Source organism: Rhipicephalus microplus, chromosome X (assembly GCF_043290135.1).
Source record: "Rhipicephalus microplus isolate Deutch F79 chromosome X, USDA_Rmic, whole genome shotgun sequence".
Lineage (NCBI taxonomy): Eukaryota > Metazoa > Arthropoda > Arachnida > Ixodida > Ixodidae > Rhipicephalus > Rhipicephalus microplus.
Genome location: NC_134710.1, coordinates 281,887,799 through 281,908,046, shown reverse-complemented (window position 1 = coordinate 281,908,046; position 20,248 = coordinate 281,887,799). Strand labels below are relative to the sequence as shown.

The 20,248-nt window shown below is 46.7% G+C and overlaps 1 protein-coding gene across 7 annotated transcripts in view; it reads right to left on the bottom strand.

The window, feature by feature from the left end:
• Positions 1-6,539: 6,539 nt before the first annotated feature.
• Positions 6,540-20,248, bottom strand: part of LOC119161459 (uncharacterized) — a 41,796-nt gene continuing 28,087 nt past the window's right edge. For all 7 annotated transcript variants that reach the window (XM_037413941.2, XM_075879244.1, XM_037413940.2 and 4 more), the window contains one exon: positions 6,540-7,327. In XM_037413941.2, coding sequence (XP_037269838.1) covers positions 7,148-7,327 — 180 coding nt within the window. In that variant the 3' untranslated portion in view covers positions 6,540-7,147. The remainder of the gene's footprint in view (positions 7,328-20,248) is intronic.

Genomic DNA, 20,248 nt, shown 5'->3' with positions numbered 1-20,248 from the left:
TCTGGTTCTTGAGACGTTCCACGATGATCCTGCTACTGGGTATCTTGGCTATTACAAAACGTGCGACAAAATACGCAGTTGGTTCACGTGGCCTGGCCTATCATGAGCCATTGGCAAATACGTTTCTTTGTGTTCCTTATGTCAAAGGCGTAAACAACTTACTACTGCTCATTCTGGTATTCTGGAACCTCTTCCTTGTCTTCTTTGACATTTGAAGTTGTCGGGATAGACTTGTACGGCCGCCTTCCTGTGACCTCCAATAGAAATTGTTGGACTATGACCACTCTTCACCACCTCACGCGCTGCGCGGGAACACCCTCACTGCACGCTGGTACAGCCACTGAAGTGGCCGATTTTTTTGCGTAACATCTTTTAATGCCTTAGAGCTTCATGTGTTCTGCTCAGCGACCGCGGCAAAGTCTTTCTTTCTGCTTTTATTGTTGCGGTTCTACACGCCGCCAGCACCATCCACACGACCACTTCTATTTACAATTCACAGAAAAATAGCTTGATAAAACGAATTCATTGTTCCCTCTCGGACATGATTGCCATGTACGTCAACCTCGACCACAGGAACTGGGACACCATTTTGCCATTCGTAACGTTCACCCACAATAAGGCCACGCAAAGCAACACCAGCGTTTCTCTCTATTTTCTGGTTCATCGCCGCTACCCGAGTGTAACTCTGGACGTCTCCTTCCTTTCGGTTCCTGCTACCTCAGCAGGCCCTTTATCCACACAATTTTTGTCTCGCCTCGCGCACTGCCGTCATCCAACTCGGATTAAAACGGCATTTCCCAGGAAGCTCGAAAGTGTCCCTATTGAACTAAACTCGCCATACGAACACTTTTTCTTGAGGAGACAAAGTTCTCTGGACTCCCGTGCGAGTCCGGCTTATGCGGAAAGTTCCTCAGTAGTTTTATAGGACTTTGCATGGTCATTGAACAAACACACCTCGTCAATTACCGTATTTCACCACTCAAGGCTCCCTCCGACAACAGTGGCTGTTGGACAGAAAGTGTGCATGTTTCTCAAATGAATCGGCATACCGGCAGTGCGGCCAGGAGCCCGGTTATAGCGTGACAAGTAATTAGTGTGAGCGCAGTCATTGACTCCTCTTTATCTATTTGGCGTGTCATCATTATTTGTATAGCTTCCTCATCGGTATATATTCATCAGTGTGCGCCAGCTCGGGTTCGTCACCAATAAAACACTTTCTCATAATACGTTCGAGCGCTGGCATTCTGAAGGAGCACTTGTAAGAATTGCATTGGCGGGGTATTATCAGCCAGTGGCGAGCGATCATTCTCTCATGGCAAATAGTCAATGAGATATATCTACACGAATGAAGCACTTATCACAATAGCGGCAGTCCGGGTGATTTGGTCAAACTTTCATGATAATCAGTTATTACACGTACAGAAAAGTGTTTTGCCGAATACCAGTCTTTTTCTTCCACCTAAATTCCGACATTTTCTATAAAATATTTTATTCGTTCTCATGCAATGGTATTGACATGAACATACGTGACTTCAAGCCTTATGCGTTGATGGTTTTAGTTGTTTGAAGCGCACGTTCATTCAAATAAAGAATAACGAAGATTTTGTACGAGCGTAATACTACCAAAAGTGGTAGTACAGATAGTAGTAGCGGTATTGGTGTTGTAACAGCCGGATTTGTCCTGTATCACGGCAGTGCATGCATGTGCCTATGCATCACCGAGGTTCACATGTTCTAAATACCGTGAACGTGTGTAATATTGGATGTCGGTGCGCGTTAAAGAACAACAGGTGGCCCGAATTTTCAGAGCACTATGCTACAGGGTCTCTTATAATCATATTGGTGGTTTTGGGAAGTGAACCCTTAAATAATATTTTATTAAACGCAGTGAAGCTGCTCTTCATCAACCATTAGCCGTGAGCCGTCGTAACGCTAAGCCGAGCTCCGACTGTGTGAAGTGTTTTTTGGACACACAGCAGTGAAATGAGAGTGCCATATTATCATTTTAACGAATAGCCCTACCGTGCAAGTATGAAGGGAAAAAGCAGAGAAAAAAACAGGAAGGAGCGAAAAGAGTGCTTTTATTCAGATGGCAATTACATACACTATCGCCTGGATTTTGCCGCCAGCGTTGGAGTCGATGTCATGCACCGTATATGAATACGTTTCTATGTATATGAAAACGCAAGAAACAAAAAAAATCTATAAAAAAGGATCCAGCGCACGGAGTTGAACGTGGGCCCTCCGCGTCGTAGATGTGAGGCGTTAGTCACTGAGCCCCCGAGGGGTATCTCTTTAAACGTTCCATGGCAAGCTAATAATATCTACCACATACCGCTGTTTGCGAGCATCTCTGGGGAACTATAGTGTTTTCAGCATTATCGGCAAAAGGGCACAATGAGCGCATGGCGGCTCTCATCTCTCACACGTACTTTGGCCCGTGGAGAGGAGGGGAGTGGACGATCTCTCGTGCACCCTTATCTCGCGGTGGGGAGAATCAGACGTCTTGGCTCGCGTTTCTTTTGCACTGGAACAATTCTGTTGTAGTGACGGTGCGCACAAAGGTCGCTGCAATCTTTGCACAGCCTCCATTTGCAAAAAGAGGCGCACTTTTCATGCACAAGAAAGTAAAAACTGAGACACTTATTCGCGTTCATCTGAACCTGTGAGTATGTTTCGAGCGTCATTCGTGCATGAGAAACGCGGGGCACGTTTAGATCTGCTTGCCATTCTGTGCGTGACCTTTCCATTTGTTACCATTGCGTTTATTGCTTTGCCTTTATGGCAAATCTGTGACTTTTTTATCTACTTCCCTCACTTATGACTGCGCAGCCCGCTACCATTTGAACGTTATGAATCAAGAAGCCTACAAATAGGTGATATTTCAAGCAGTATTACGAAACTCTTCTTGGATGTGTGAGGCTCTTAGTCCAGTAAACAAAATGAGCTGCAAAAGTGTGCCTGAGCACACTTTTGCAGCTCATTTTGATGGCACCGAAAGAAATCATGTACCGAAGGCTATTGCAGAATACTTTCGAACTCTGATGACTTTCCTGTTCAACCTGAACACTTCGACCTCCTGAAGGACGCAGAATTTTTGACTATATGTTTTCATGCTTTTAATACACTTACATAGTAAGCATGATCAAAAGAAATAAATGCATTGCTTGTTCAGCCATCAATAGGCCTGCAAGGTTATGTGCCGTATTCGCATTCTATTCAAAAGAAACTCAAATATACATGTCATCGTTTGTTCGGTTCCACTTCAATTAAATATTTGATTTGTTAATAAAACTTTTTATTATTGGCATAGGCTTGCAGTTTGTAAAAAAAACGCTCGCTCAACGTCTGACGATGGAGCTCCCCTAACTATAGAGTTAGAAATATGCTTCAAAACTACGATATAGTAAGTAACTGAAAAGGTGTGATCAAAGGCAGCCACCTGGAAGAGAGGAGCCTGATCGGCACTGATGCCACCTTAGAAGAAGCATTTACATGAATGCATGAGTAGTCTACCATGCTTTCTGTTGCTCATCAGGGGTGCTATGCATGATGGCCTGAGCTTTTCGGGCAGACGAGTTGGCTCCGAGCTGGCTTTTCGGCGGACATGGCAGGAAGACATTGGGAATCGTGTGATAGCAGTGGTGAACGAAATGGCTACAGGAACGCACAAGGTCTTGGACAGGCATGTATAGCATTTTCGGCGGTTACCAAAAAAACACCCAGTGCGAACATCTCAGTGCCACCATTCTATCAACATTTAACAGTGCAGCGACGGCAGCGTGATTGGCGTGCTATCTCTTTGATAACTTAACGCACCCTTCGTCCCACAGACCTGTTATTGGGCGTATGTCCGCTTTCTAACAGGTTCTTTCGTTCCACTTGCAGCATGAAAATTTCCACTTTCCAAACAGCAAAAGTGAACACGTACCACTGGAATGCTGTGCGTTTTGCTTCTATCAAAATATTGCGGATAAACATAAGGACAGGTCACCACCAGGGGCACTTGCGTCATGGCGGCAATGCTGCTGTGATTGGATATGCTGTGAACACGGTGGAATTCAATGCAAGACATCGTAGCTTCGTAGTGATATCACTTTTACTCCTATACGCGCGTGTGTGCATAGTCTGTGCGATAAAGCTGATAGATTGATCCTGCCGCTCGACGTGAGTACTGCTACTCGGCAAAAGCCAACGTGGTGGGCATATCCAATCTTCACCGCGGGCGTCTGTGAAACAAACTGATTCACGCGTGAGCTCCAATACAAACTTGTTGATTCTGAGAAGGCACCAGTTAAACTCTTGACTGTCATGGTGCTGGTTTGACTGCCAATCGTTTGATGCCGTGAACGCTAAGCGGCAGCTTCTTTTCACATAAAATATTTTGCTGAGTATAGTACTCGGTCAAGGCTGAAGGCATAGAGATGCTTTTCATAACCTAGCTTCTTGCAGCTTTTCAAGTTTTTCGTCTGCTCATGAGCATGGTTAACTTTAAAGTGAAGACGATATCAACTCTATCTTTTTTTACTATACTAATTTACTGATTCTTAACGACCCTTACACTGAGCTGCCTTGTGTTCATTGGTAAGTCTTCAAGTTAAATTCAAATATTTTGGGCTCAATCAGAAAGGGAATGATCAGTATGGAGCTATTAAGTGTAATCATGGTATAGCGAGATAACAATTGTCATTATATTAGTAAGGGCTAATTAGCATGGTTTTACTTAGCGTGATTTTAAATAACGTCGCGCTAAATAGCATAGCTCATCAACTCACATGCTTTGGTTGGCCCAGTTTTAGCTTTACATGCCTTCATTAGCACGGTCTTTTTTAGAGCTGGCGTTCTAACCTAGGCCTTACCATCAGTTGACGTAATCAGCTTGGTCATAGCATGTCCTGGCCTGGCCTAACTAGCCACGTATACCGTCCAGCCAAGTAGCTATTTAGCCAGCTGCACGTGCTCGGACACTAAGCCATGACAACAAAGACGACGCTCACCGGCCGAGCAGCGCGCTAGAATGTACAGGGTGACCAGGAAGATTAACACGGATTCTCGGGTTTAGCTGCGACCACGATGCTGTAAGACGCTTGGTCGGAACTGATATCGGAGAACACCATGCTGATTATTCTGTAAAAAAATTTTGTGCAGACATTTAAAACTTCAAAATTGATTTAAACATCCTGTGCCTCTGAAAAATATGGTCACAAAATTTTCTCACACTTCTATACCGTGAGTTTTCTTCTGCACACAGTGGAACGACAAACAAATGAAACAAGATGCGTCTGGTTTGAAAACACTGCCCAACTCATTCAACCATCCTTGACGCGATGACTGGTTCCACCGTAACCTACGAAACGCAGCGTGCTGAGGGGTGGATTTCAATTTTTCGTACTGTTGGCTTATTCATAAGGGGGTGTGACCAGAGTTCTAGAATATTCAGAGTTTCGCAAAACTCGAGCGAAGCTCGGCCTATCCTGCATGGCGCTTCTAAGCGATACTATGAGATACTCGGTGCGCACGCTGTCTCGTATTGTCGGGACCTCTTTAGCTGGAGCAAATGGTGAGTGCTTATTGCTGAAGAGTGGAGGAGCGCACAAGCTGGCAGCCGCCCCACTGGTGAGACGACTTACCCGTGCTGATATACCCTTGCAGGCGCATCAAAGCGCCCGTAAACCACCTCCTATATTTTTTAAGCATTTAAAGTAAATGCGTGAATCGTGTGAGGAATCTCATAGCGATTAACAATTCTACACGTGGCAGTGCTACAAGCCCCCGGCGCGCCACAAATTCGAAGAAACAATCCCTCCTTCTTTCCGGTCCTTTTGGGCCTCCGCGTAACGCGCTGTGCTACATCTCTGTCGCGCCGAGCCAAAGCAAGAGCCTGCAACTTCCGGTCAGTCTGCAAGCAGCTGTCCACGCTGCTTATTTTTTTTCACCAATATTGCCCACGTGCTTGCAACACGTACAGGGCACGGCGTATCCTCGTATGAGTTCATCGCGTTGGCGGTCCTTTGAAGGCGTGCGTGCAACGCAGGATTCATACTGGCACGATTACAGCAGCCACGGTTCGCCATCAAGCACGCAACTACAACGCAACTGATGGCGAATTCCACTTGTCAAGCGTATCTACAGTTACAGTTACAGTTATTTACAGTTCATTTAGCAATCTTTTTCAGCAATTATGTTAAAGTACAGCGAAACGCTGACAATCCGCGTTTCGCTGGTAGATTTGGAGCAAGTTCCCATTTTTCACTAGTGGATTCGGAGCAATCCACTCTGCGAAGGAGCGTTCCGCGTGCTCCGTCTTGAAGAGACGAATTTCGCCGGAACTCTGAGAATGAGTTGCCGTCATTATCAGTACAGTCGTGCAGCTGGGTCACCCTCAGCGTTTTTCGAGGTGGTCTAGTAACCCTCTGGTCTTGTTTACATTCCTAAAATTGAAAAGCTGTAGCCCTGCTTTCCGCGAGACTTCGTTGTCGAAATGCGTGCTTTGAAGTGGCGACACAGTTGTCAGTGAAATGTCGAAGCAGAAAAAAAAATCGTTTCCGGTACCGGTTTATTGACGTATTAATAAAAAAACTTCCGGAGAGACCTCACGCGGGGCATTCACGTGTTACTCTCGCAGATCACGTTTGGCACACTCCGAGTGCTAGCTCCAAGATTTCGGCGGGAACTCCGGATCTCAAAGACCGGATTCGCGGCAACCGAAAGTAGGTGGTGTCTCAAGCAGCGTGTCAAATATCACGTTTGCCACACGAGATTGGGGGGAGCATGGAAGGGACGCTCGGCGAGAGGGCAAAGCGGCGTGGGAGAGGACACCAGCGGAGGGAAGAGCAAGAGAAAGTGAAAGGCGTAGTCGTCAAGGTTTCGATATAAAAGCGCGTCTAATTCCGCTATTACTGCACCGTTTGGAAAAATTTTTCAACGCCGTGTTCATCATACACTCGTGCACAATTTCTCCACCACAACTGACCTTCGACCTCTGGGTTGTTTACGGACCCTTTAGTACATTGTGTCTTCCAAGCGGATTACTAACATATAGCTTACCAATATTTTGTTACTTCATAGAAATGTGATGCCACGCGTGACTTGTCACATACATGTAAACGGGGATATGGATTCGAAGATGATCTAAACATCATAGCTCCTAGATGTGAACAGCGACACCACAAGCGTGGAAATGTTGCGACTGCGCCACTGCTTCGTTCGAGGCAGCCGTGTCTTCAAGGAAAATTGTAGATGGTGGAGCTTTCAATGGAGCCAAGCGCCCAGGCTTCAGTGCAGCCGCTGCACAGGATTTGTCGCGTGAGAGACCTGCTTCTTCGTCCTGCGTTTCAAGAAGAGTAACAATAGCTGGAGGTAAGGAAATAAGAATATTTTGTTGAGTGCATCAATCAAATATTAATTATACTCCTAGGACACTGTGTATTTTCATGCGCATCAACGAAATGTATGGGCACCCGAAGTGCCTGATTGACATCACTCACCGCCGGTCCACTAAAAATAAAAAAAGACAAATGGGTGGGGAGCAAAAATCAAGATTATGCATGAAATACCAAGCGCATACGGCAAACCAGACACGTATTTTTCAAAACAAACATTGAGGCAAAATGACTTTAGTACCATGGACTCAAATTTAAAACTCTAAGGGCGCATATGCTAATATAAAGGGGGACTTTCCAGGCAGGCATTGAAAATTTAATTGTGTTGTGTGATCAGTTTTGTTCAAATTTTGTGACACTTTAGTGTCAACATGAAAATAGTTGCGACACGCTGTTTGAGTGCCATCAAAGTCAGACACAATAAGGCATACACTTAATTCATTTACATAATACACCGGATGATTGTCGAAGATATAAGTACCTGGTAGAACGTTCGAGCCACATACTTCAAATGTATGTTAGAACGAATCCCGGGGGAAGAGCTTTTGTGTGTAAGCAACCCTATGGTAGCACCGAATTGCTGAAGATTGTACGGCTGGTTACGGACGTAACTGTAAACGTCAAACACGTGTCATATCACACATTCAACAAACTGAAGTCATTGCAACGGTACAGGATTGCATCGACATTTACTGTCTTATTCGATTTAAAAATGAGTACAAGGCTGTACCAGTGCGTTTCCGGACTTGCTGCTCCTGTACCGTGAGTTGGTGCTCGCGGAATTGAGGGCACCAGTTTTTGTTCAGAGGGACAGAAACTGTATTGGGTCATGCCTGGCGCCAATTCTCTCGAATGTGTTAATGGCAAAAGGAGACCAGGCTCTGCAGTCTCGCACGAACATGTACGACCCTGGCCTTTTTCAGTTACCTTGATGACTTTTATTATGTTTTCACATCTCAACTAGTGGTGATATAATTACAGAATATACAGTTGTTTTGTTTAAGATGACAATCCGTCGTTTAGATTTCACCCACAAGCTACTCAGATGTTTTGAGATGAAAGTACTAAACATTAAGATATTGGACGGTAAGGGACACACGCGCTGGTGAAACGCTGTAAGAAGAGACAAACGTTTGTTGAGCTGCAGCTCAGTCAATTTCTTGTTCACGAGAAAAGCGTTGGGTTTGCATGTATGTTGAATTGCGGCTAATTGTCGTTGGACCACACGGAAGCACGAAATGGAATGAAACTAGTAGGCCGACTCAGGGTGATCAGGAAGGTGATCAATCTATACCCCAATGGGTGTATATCTCCCTGACGTAGATGCTCTTTAAAAAAAAAAAAAAAAACTACCAGACATGTGTGAAACGCGCAGCACAGTCACAGTGAAAGCTGGAAGAGTGGCCTTTTAGAACCTTTTCTAAACACTCTTTGGGTATAGCTGCTACAAATACACTTCTTGGGCACCCACTACGGCATATATATTCATAATTTTTGTGTATTAGGCCGTTTTTTCCTGTGCTATCTTTCGTCATCCTTCGGAGACGCGTGGTATCCGCTAGGTACTTCTTAAGAATTTTGTGAATTTTCTTTATGCAGTGGATGACGACCATCAAGAATTAAGCCTTAAGTGGATATGCGCAGCAGTAATTAGGTGACGAAGAACAAGCTTTTGTAATGGGTTGAAGCATTGCACAACTCACTCGTTGCGCAATTCGCTTTGTGTCACACCTGGTTGTTCCTTTGCGGTTCTAAAACGCTTCATTATTCATGTGATGTAGTCGGGGGCCTGCCCATAGAATCGGAGCCAGCCAGAGTCTCGAAAAGAGGTCGACTAGAGTAGCCGGAGCTGTTAACAGTTTATTTGTATGTTTATGTTAATGTATTTGTATGTTAATGTTTATTTGTAACATTCACGGGTAGTGTGTTACTACATGATTGGGGTAATATCATGAAAGCTCTCGACGGAAGTTAAATGGGAGCTTCCGGCAGCTTATCAGGGGCGTCTCGGCGCTCGCGTTTTATGCCTTGGTCTTCTCAGGATTTTCTGCAGGAAAAAAAAAGATGCTAGGACAGTCCTATGGAAATAATGTTGTCCCATCCGCCCCCGAAAGCAGAAGGTGAAACACCGCCTCATTCCCAACCCACGAAAAGGGAAAGAGGCACGGCAGGTTCGATCGAAGGCGCATAAGCAAACACTACACGACACAGCACAATGCAAAGGCATTGGGTCGTATGTGCAGATCAACTGTGTGGTCCGTTGCAGTAATGAGTTTGGGGTGGCGGGGAGGCCAATTCTGTGGAAAACGGCATAAAGGCACGACGAAGAACGTGGCATATGCACCCAAACACTGATCCCATATACATGGCTTATTGTCTGCTGCAACGCACAGATGGCCCCACTTTCTGAACTATTTTGACTGCAAACTGTGCTTTTTAGTCCACCAGTCGGTTGGGCATGTTTACAGGGTATTAAGAGGGGAGAAAGTTACACTGCGAAATTCGAAGTACTCCAGTCATGTTGTCGCCCGCTTTTGGCCCATCTCTGGCAGCGTTGACCCAGAGGAAGTCAGGGTATAGGCTCAGCCGTAACTAATTATGCGTCCAAGCCGTGCCAAGCCAGGCAGGCCGATCAGAACAACCAGTCCACCGCCACAGGAGGCTGGTCTCAAAGAGGTTGCAGCACCACAGCACTCCAGAAATACCGTATATCTGCTTCCTTGTAGACGTTGACGTAGGGTGCATTCATCTCTGGACCTGTGCCATGGCTAGCAAACGCCAGAAACGAACCACGCAAGACCTGAGGCCCCGCAAACACAGAACACTCAACTGACCTTGAGAAATGCCAGGTGGCTACATTTTCTGGTAAAATGACCCTCTCAATTAACAATTGGTGCTTTCGCTCTTGAAAATAAAGAATGAGTCGAAAAGCCATAACAATTAAAAGTTAAATCGAGCGCGAACACACGACACAATCACTCACACACGCACACACGCTGGTGTGTGTTTGATGCTTTGGTGTGTGCGCGTGTGAGAGTGATTGTGTCGTGTGTTCGCGCTCGAAATAACTTTTAGAATTGTTGTAAAAACTAGCCGTACATTACAAGCCTACTACGTGCGAAACAAATAAATAGCCTAACGTTTTGTGTCACTTCCCAGACAGATTCGCAGCTTTTAAAGCACGCAGGTGCTACGGTTGACACAAAAATGAAAGTAGGTAATCAATTATTTCCTCTTCTCACAACATTACCAGAAGTCAAACTCAAACCTGTGCGTATAACATTAAACAAGCAGAGAAACAAAAACCTACGCTACAGTGATGATGCGCATGCTAACAAGTATCTGCAAATTACAGAAGGTTTATATAGAGGCCTTTTGTCAGCCTTATTTTCCGTTTAACTCAGCTTGTGCGTATAATATGAAAGAAACAGAGAAACAAAAATCTGCAGAGCAATGATGCGTGTAATGACAAGTATACTTTTAAAAAAGCTTTAAACAGAGGCTTCTATAATCAGCCTACTTCTCTGCTGAAATCAACTTGCGCATAAAACACAGAAGCAAAAACCTACACTACAATGAGGCGCCTACTAATAAGTATACTTCAAAATACCGAAGGTTTAAACAAAGGCTTTTAGTAAGCCTTCTTCTCTATTGAACTCAGCGCAAAAATCCTCTTCTCGAGCACTAGGTGTTGCTAAATGAAAGCAAACGACAAATATCCTAATGTCTTCTTTTAAGATGGCGAGAAAACAAATCGGCCCAGTATCTGCATTTTCATTCCAAATGTCGTCGAAAGACGATAGTATGGCTTCAGGAAGAGTCAGCAAAACGTTTATTTGATGTTCTGCGCGAGAAAATTGTCAAATTGTATTCTGGAAGCGCTGCGTTTTTCGCACAGATGGTGCGATTTTCCGTGCGATGTGGCGTGCGGTGCGACGATGCGGCAGCCGGAGTGGCGACATTTCGTGACGTTTCATGACGTATCATCACATCGCACTGTCAGGTAGCCGGTGCGACAAGGATGAAACCGGCCAAATATTTTTGTCGCCACATCGCACCGCCACATGGCAGCAGCCAATCACAGCACGAGCAGACGAGTGGCGTCAAGCCGCAACTGGCGCCATCTCCCTGTAGCCGCTGCCATCACCCGTGATTCAGGCCAGTTCAAGCGAGTCGATGGAGCGGTGTGAGCGTAAATTCGCTGACATCGCCGACTGCGGCGGCGTGACAAACATCGAGTACATTTCCCTGGTTACGTGTTATTATTCCGGATTGAATAAATTGATGTTTGAAGTGTACCATTTCTGCACGGCAACGCCCGTTTTGAAACCGTTAGCGAGATCGGAGATAATTTGCTGAGACGCAAAGTCATTTCGCAAGTAAACACGGCTACCGGCGTCTCTGCGCTAGCTCGCTTCGCTTCAACTTTGCTCTTCACATCGATGGCATCGAGAAAGTAATAGCGTTGCTAACGCATTACATTTTAGTGCAACGAGTGCAGAGCTTAATATTGTTGTCAAAAACAAGCTCTCGGTAATAAGCTCGTGTGTGAACGGCGTAGGTGACGGCCGGCACCCGCCATGCTAGGACTACTTGTCGGAGTCGTGAATAATCAGCTGTGGCCGCTGTTGCGATGTGCTTGTCGTCCACGAATGCGTTTTAATAATTAGTTTTTATGAAATGAAGCGTGGCTTTACGTTGTTGTTTGTTTTGAGCTTCAATACGACGACACAAATTCATCCGATCGTGCATGCTGAGGCGCCGCGTGGGGGTAGAGCCTGCCGCTGATAGCTTCTTCGCCCCTGCGTGTCCCGAAACGTAACATGCGGCACGCCGCATCGCAAGAAAATTGCACGTCTGTCTCGCGCTTTGACAGACGTGCGATTTTCTGTGCGGTGCGGCATGCGGTGTCGCATTGTGGAGCGTGCCGCATGCGACGTTTAGGGACACACGAGGGTGAAGGACCTAGGAGCGGCAGGCTCTACCTCCCCCCCCCCCCCCCGCGGCGCCTCAGCATACATGGTCGGACGACTTTGTGTCCTCGTAATGAAGCTCAAAACACACAACATTGCACAGCCATGCTTCCTTCCATAAAAAAAAATAATGAATAGAACGTCTTCGTGAACGACAAGCCCGTCGCAACAGCGGTAACAGCTGATTATTCGCGACTTGGACACGTAGGCCTGCATGGCAAGCGCCGACCGTCCCCTACGCCATTCTTACGCGAGCTCGCCATCAAGCACTTGTTTTCGCCAACACTGTTAACTTTGCACTCGTATGTAATGCGTTTGTATACGCTATTGCTTTCTCAATGCCATCGATATGAAGAGCAAAGGTGGAAGCGAAGCGAGCCAGCACAGAAACACCGGTAGCCGAGTTTACCTGCGAAACGACCTTTCATAGCTGCTCACGATCTCCGGCATCACTAACGGTTTCAAAACGGTTGTTGTCGGGCGGAAATGGCACATTTTAAACAACACTTTATTCAATTCGGATTAATATCACGTCACCACGGAAATGTAGTCTATGTTTGTCACGCCGCAGCCGTCGGCGATGTCAGTGAATTTACGCTCACACCGCTCCATCGACTCGCTTGAACTGGCCTGGATCACGGGTGATGGCAGCGGCTACAGGGAAATGGCGCCACTAGCAGCGTGACGTCACTTGGCAGACACATGGTGCGAATTCGTATGCGATTTGCCGTGCGGCTGTTCGTGCCAACAGCCGCATCTGACAGGCGTCCAAGAGGATACAACAGCGTGCGGTGACGATTCGCACGCCGCACGAGCATACAACTTGCTGAATGTAACCGCACGGCAGCCGCGCCGGTCCGGCGGCCGCATCCAATGGTAGCGCTAGAGCGCGCAAAGGGGTGACTGGTTGGCGCCTGTCTCAAGTTTCTGCCTCGCCACTCCCGTCTCCCTTGTATTTTTGGATATCGCCGTTGCCGGTGGCATCAAAAACATTGGATAAACAGTTTATGGCTTAACATAACTAGTGATTGAATTAAGTGATGCTTCAAGTGTGCTATTGCTGCAAGGCAATGCCCGTTTCCGAGCCAACGATGAGATGTCGAGCCGTGATGGAAGCCTGTTTTGCAGGTAAATAAACAGTGGCACCGGCAGTGTCGGCAAACCAGCCCGTTTCGTTCCCGCCTTTGCTTTTTACATCGAGGCCGCCGAATAAACCAGTTGCACCTGTGAAAGCGTCGTATAGGTGTATGAGTTTTTATCGTGTTGGTAAAAAGAATCGCTCGACAATGAGCTCACGTGGGAAAGAGAGCGGCGCTACCTAGTACGTCGGCCGTGCTAGGCCGCTCGGAGTCGGTAATGCATGTGGGCTAGCTGTTCGATGTCTGTTGCTTGCGAAGGCGTAGCCTTGTTGGCAATGTTATTACATCACGAGGCATAGCTGCGTGAGCTTCTTTATTTTGCGCTTAATAAAGAGGATAGATGTCTTCCGAGTGTGCAAGCTGAGGGGTCGTATGTGGGCGGAGCCTGAGCACTTATGGCTGTTCGCACCACGTGTCGTGAACCGTCGTACGTGGTGGGCGGTGTCACGCGCCGCATCGGATGCCGAATCGCACCATGAGCGGGGGACATGGTGCAAATTCGCAGGCCACTTGCCGTACGGCTGTTCGTGTCAACAGCCGCATCTGACAGACGTCCAACAGGATCCAACAGCGTGCGGCGATGATTCGCTCGCCACGCGCGTATCCAACTTGCTGAATGTGTAGCCCCGCAGCAACCCTGCCGGTCTGGCCGCCGCAGCCAATGCAAGCGCGGGAGCGTGACAAGGCGTGCCACTGCCGCAAGTTTCTGCCTCGCCATTCTGACCGCCCTTCTATTTTTCAATGTAGCCGTTGCCAGTCAAATCCAAAAACATTTGATATATTGTTTCTGGCGTGAAATAACTCATGATTGAATAAAGTCATGTTTGAAGCGGGCTATTTCTTCAAGGCAACGAGCGCTTCCGAACCTACGACGAGATGTCGAGCTGCAGGTAAACAAACAGTGGTACCGGTGGTCTCGGCGAACCGGCCCGCTTCGTTCCCACCTTTGCTTTTTACCTCCAGGCCATCGATTAAACCATTTGCACAGGTGAAAGCGTCATTTAGGTGTACGTGTTTTTATCGTGTTGGTAAAAAGAAGCGCTCGACAATGAGCACAAGTTGGAAAGAGAGCGGCGCTTCCAAGAACGTCGGCCTTGTTAGGCCTACACTCGGAGTCGATAATGAATGTGGGCTGTGTCAATGTTTGTCACTTGTGCAGGCGTAGCTTTGTTGGTGATGTTATTAGACAAGGCATGGCTGCGTGAGCTTCCATATTTTGCACATAATAAAGAGGATACGATGTCTTTCGAGTGTACAAGCTTAGGGGCCGTATGTGGTTGGAGCCTGAGCGCTGATGGCTGTTTGCCCCATGTATCGTGAATGGTCGTACGCGGTGCTTCTCACTCGCTGGATTCCGTGCTGACCGGTTGTGTCCTCACGATCTCCGACGACAGCGTAGCTCTGGCTGAATGGATTATCCCTACGCCATCTCCTGTCGCCGACATGAGCTCTCGCCAGTGGTGCACCGTTCTCGGACTCCTGCAACCATGTTCTTCATTCCTGTCTTCTCCTTATTTCCGTCGCTCCCTGTCCCTCTGCCTCGCTCACTCCTTCCTCTCTCTCTGTCTCTCTACCTTTTAATCCCATCTTTTTATTCCCTTCTCTACCCCATCCCTCGTGAGCTATTGTTGAGGTGTCCTCCCCCTGAGAGACAAATACGGGGCTCACGTTTATCTTCTTTTCATTTCACCTTCGTTTCATGTTGCCCCCGCGGCGCAAGCGCGGCGTGCGGCGTCGCGCGTCGCATCGTATGCTGAATAGCACCATGTGTCTCCCGCTTTACAGTGGCTCCATTCGAAAACGGAGAAAGGCGTGCGCGCCTGTCTCGGAGGCCATAAGGTGCAGAACGCAGAGCGACGGGCAGGTGCCACCACCGGGTCGTCTTAGCAAAGCGTTGGAAACACTTGCGTTTCGGAGCATAGTGTTGTACTGTCAGCACAGCGTGATAAACGTGACGGTCCTCAGAATTACTTATGTATGCCTTCTATAGTAGAAAGACGCACATACAGAATATTGACGTGTTGTTATGGTGACACAGATATGCGCTATACTTGCTTTTTAATTGCCGATTTCACAGGTATGAATGCTGAAACTTGAGTAATATTGGTGGGCGCTGCGGACGGCGTCGGATTTCGGCCGTTGGGGGTATCTTTTCGGCGGACAAACAGACAAATGTACAAACCGACAGACAGGCAAAAGTTTTTGGGTTGAAGTACCCCAGGAAAGAAAATCGTCTTCAATTAATGTTACAAAAATCGACATACTGCTTACTCATAGGCAGACATGCAAGTATTAGACAGCAAACTAATTATATATAGAAACAGGATACAAGAAAAAATCTTAGTATCTTTACACTGTCCAAAACTTTATGCGGCGCTGTTTCAGACGGCCTCTGGGGGAACTCGCATACCACAGTTTTCGAAAGGCCAGAACCCTATGGATGGACAAACAGCCAACCTGTTCGAGGCTACTGAAGCAATCAGTGGTGGTAACCTCAGTTCTGCGGCCCCCAAACTCCAACACATAGGCATATGGATGGTTTCGCTTGTCCCTTGTTTGCCTCACTGTCAAGCGGTTACCCTGTCGTCGCGTAGGGGAATGGATTTTGTCATTAGCCCTGTCTCTGTGCACCTAGCGTTGCACTTCTGCTTAGTGTGCTGTGAGGGTGATGTTACCCGGCGGCTGCTTCGGCGTCTCACTTTCTTTGCCTTTGTGACAAGCTTCACGCCCGATTTCGATTACAGCACGACCCTCGAGTTCAGGCTTCCAGCACACTTTGTCGGTTTTCCGGCCTCAGCTCGAGGCAACTTTGAGCGTTCGCGTTCCCCTGATGTTTTCACTGGCGCTATTTTTTGTGGCGCCACAAAACGCTCACAGCCTCGGTGCGTGTTCTAGTATGTACGCTGCTTTTGGCATTAACTGCCGAAACTCTAGGCAGGTCAACTAGCTTCTCCTCGCGGTCATTTTTTAGGCATCTGCGCGTCTGACTCAACGGTGCATCTGACACGTTCTAGCTAGCCGGCTCACCTTGTGATGTCTCTTCTTGCTGATATTCATCACCCCGCGCTTATCTACGTGCTTAGTCATCTCGTGCTATTCTAAGCGCATCATCCTTTCTCGCTATGCTAAGCGCCTGTCCTTCAGGTGCTCATAACGTAAACGTGTACAGTATACTTGCCTTTAATTAGCGCTTTTGGCTTTCAAAATTTTATGAGCGGACTCCCAGCCCATCGGACGCATCAGAGCTCTCGCTAAATTGTGACCCCAAAAAAATGCCCTTTTTTACCAAGAGCATATTTGTGTCATTCTGGGGGGAATAATGCTCGGGAGGGTTTTGAGGCACCACAGTTTTTTGTGTCGAGCAATCTGAACAGTCCCTCACTCTCAACGCGGGCTAATAAAAAAAACACATTTTTTAACTACTTGCAGCGCACATGCGCATTCGCCTGTGGTCGCCTCATTTTTCAAGGAGTTGGAATGTACAGTATCGAGTGATCCGGCTGAGCCCCGCTGTACGTCACACAACGTGATATCCACCAATAAGAGCAGACTCTTAGACTTTAGACAGCCGATCGCATTGTGACCAGGCTCTTCGCTGGTGACCGGCTTTCTAGCCTTAAACAGCTTTCGTTTCTCTATCTGATCTTTAGAACAACCTGTTGAGTTTGTGGTCTCGGCAGGACTGACTTTCAATATCTGATCGGAGGGTGCTATTCCGTTATACGGGTTACTTTCTGCCTGAAAAACAGCATAAGACAGTCGACTTTTTTCAAGTATCTTCTATTCCTCAGTCCATCCTCGCTTTCTTTCGGTCTCTTTTTTCTGTTTTTTTTTACTTTCTCAAAACACTGCACAATTCCTTTGCCCTCCGCACCACCTTCCTGAATTAACCTAATCAGATGCGACTCTCTCTCGTCTCTTTTCACCTTAATTCTCAAGTTTGCACAAAGTAGCAAGAAGTCTGGTCTCTCTAGCTTATTTACCAACTGCGAGCTTTCACAAGTGAGGATTTTCTTACCGCTGGCAAGCCAACAAGCGAAGCCTAGACACACGGTAACAACACTGCTACTTTCCTAACATGGAAGCTAAAAACCCTGTTTTAGAAAAACTCCATCAGCTAAAACCTGGCAAAACTCAAAGAAAGTCAAGCACTCACCCTATTGTTGAGGCCCGAGACAAGCACATCCCGTCGCTGCCAACCAGTTGTTTTATCCCGATTGTCAGCAGCATCCCATCGCTGCCACCAGTTGATGTATAACTGGGAATTGACAAGATCACCTATCTCCCACCAGTTTATTTAGTCGGGGGTCTGCTCATAGGACTGGAGCCAGACAGAGTCTCGGGGAAAGATCGAGGAGACTAGCTAAAGCTGTTAACAGTAACTTTATTTGCATTATTTACAGGTAGCGTGTTATTACATGATTGGTGTAACATCATGGAAGCTTAATGGAAGATTCTGGGAGCTTGCCAGGAGCGTCTCAGCGCTCGCGTTTTTTGCCCTGGTCTTCCCAGAATTCCCTTCAACGAAAAACAATTGAGGTCACGACAGTCCAAGGAAAATGTTCTTTTCACCTCCAACCCCCAAAAGGGAAAGTGAAACACCGCCTCCTTCCTAACCAAAGAAAGACTGAAGAGGCACGCCCAGTTCGTTTCATGGCGAGGGAGAAAACACTATATGACACAGCACAGCGAAAAGACGTTGAGTTGGACGTGCAGATCAGCTGTGAGGTCTGTAGCAGTGATGATTGTGCAGTGCGGGCAGGCCAAGGATTGTGGAAAACGACGGCATGAAGGCACCACGAAGAATGTGGGAAATGCACCGGAACACGGATCCCCGATGCTTGGCTTATTTTCCGGTGAAACGCAGAGATAACCACACTTTCTAAACTATTTTGACTGCAAACAGCTTTTCTCAGGCCACAAGTCGGTCAGACATGTTTAAAGGTTTCTACGATGGGAGACGATTGCACTGCGAAACTCGAAGTACTGCTGTGGTGTTGTCACCGCTTTTGGCGCAACTCTATAGAAGCGCTGACCCGGAACGAATCGGGGTAGACTTAGCCGCAACGTCTCATGTGTCCGAGCGGCACCAAGCCAGGCAGGCCTATCATAATATCATATTAAGGCGAGTCTTTTCGTGACGTCATGTCTGCAGAAGGCGAATTTGCAAACGAGTTCCAAACAACGGCGTAACTTCAGGGTAGAATACTGGGCTGGCACGTGGCGCACCTGGGTTTGAATCACATTGTGTCCTTGGTGAGTACATTTACCGAGCTTTTTTCCTTATTTCCTGTGATACTGGCTACGAACACCGGTGGCGGCAGTGGCCGACATCTACGGCGCTGCACTTGAGACCTGTGTTCTGATCTCATGACAGCTTTCACTGTGGAAGCCTCAGTAACAGATTCAACGCCGACGTACGACAGAAAGAGAAGTCTATGGGGAGACCTAAAGTTTAGCCTTATGTAGATGTGCTTCACATACACAGGAAATTATTGTAAAAAGGTGCGGAATTCACATGACCTTCGTGACGCCAAACAAACTACTATTGTATCAAGTTGACGGCTATAAGCAGAACAAATATCTCTTGTGTTAATTTTGTCATTCGTGCAAGTCAGTTTGTGTCTTGTCTAAGAGACTTTACGTTCCCTTGTCATTGGGAAAAGTATATTCGACAAACTGGTAGGTGCATTAACACGCGTGTACGAGATCCTAATTCCAACAGTCAGCACGTTTGTCACTCATTGTAGCAATTGCCATAGTGAAAAAGAAACCGAAAGCACCTCCATGGTATCACGATATATAGAAAGGAGATTATTGAGGTCCCCTTTCTCTTGACTATCAGTGTCCAGGTATTGCGCGTCATCGACAATATGCGATGCCTACATTACCGTTCAGGCTGAAGACACCACGTAAAAAGACCCACACGAGCAGCTGTATAGATGTGAAAATCAGCGAACAGTATCACAAGCCAAAAAAAGTAGAATTGTGGTCATTGAGTGATACTTATGGTCTAGTTAAACTACTCTTGCATTTTATGAAAATGTTTTCAATAACACTGAAACTTTATGTATACTACAGCAGCGTTCACGTTTCGCCGCATGTTAATAAAAAGAACTCAATACACACTTGAAAGCTTGCGGTGACGTATGTCACGTTCAACGCAGCACCCTCTATAGTGACGAGCAACATCCACGTTGCCACATACATTCCTCAAATTCAACCAGCCAGGGAGAGCAAAAGTCGTACTTTACAGCCTGCAGTTCAGAGTGGGTAACGTGTAAGTTTTTCCGCTGAGAAGAACAAAAGCAAGCTCGTGATGTGCTTCCACTAGATTATTTGTACTTCAGTATTAGTTTATTATTATCTTGACGTATATAATATGAGGATTGGAAAAAGAATGCCTGCATTTTTAATACTATCGGACCACTGAAATCTCTCAATAAGTTACTCCTTGAATTTCTTTTTGCCTTATAAAAATGGCACTATCCTAGACGGCTCAGACATTTGGTAACTACAACACAGATAAAGGTCAAGAGTGTCACATTTGATAAAACCACGTTGCTCCACTAGATGGCTATCGCTTCCACCGTCACCTGCCTAGAGATACTGGGTGATGGGGAGTATGTACGGGCTTTCATAGAAAACAGTCCGTTTGTACATTTAAACTATCATCAGTGAGTGGGTCATGGGTCACTTCTTTTTCTATGTTCTTGTTAGTAGCAAACAAGGAATAACCATTATTAAAACACGC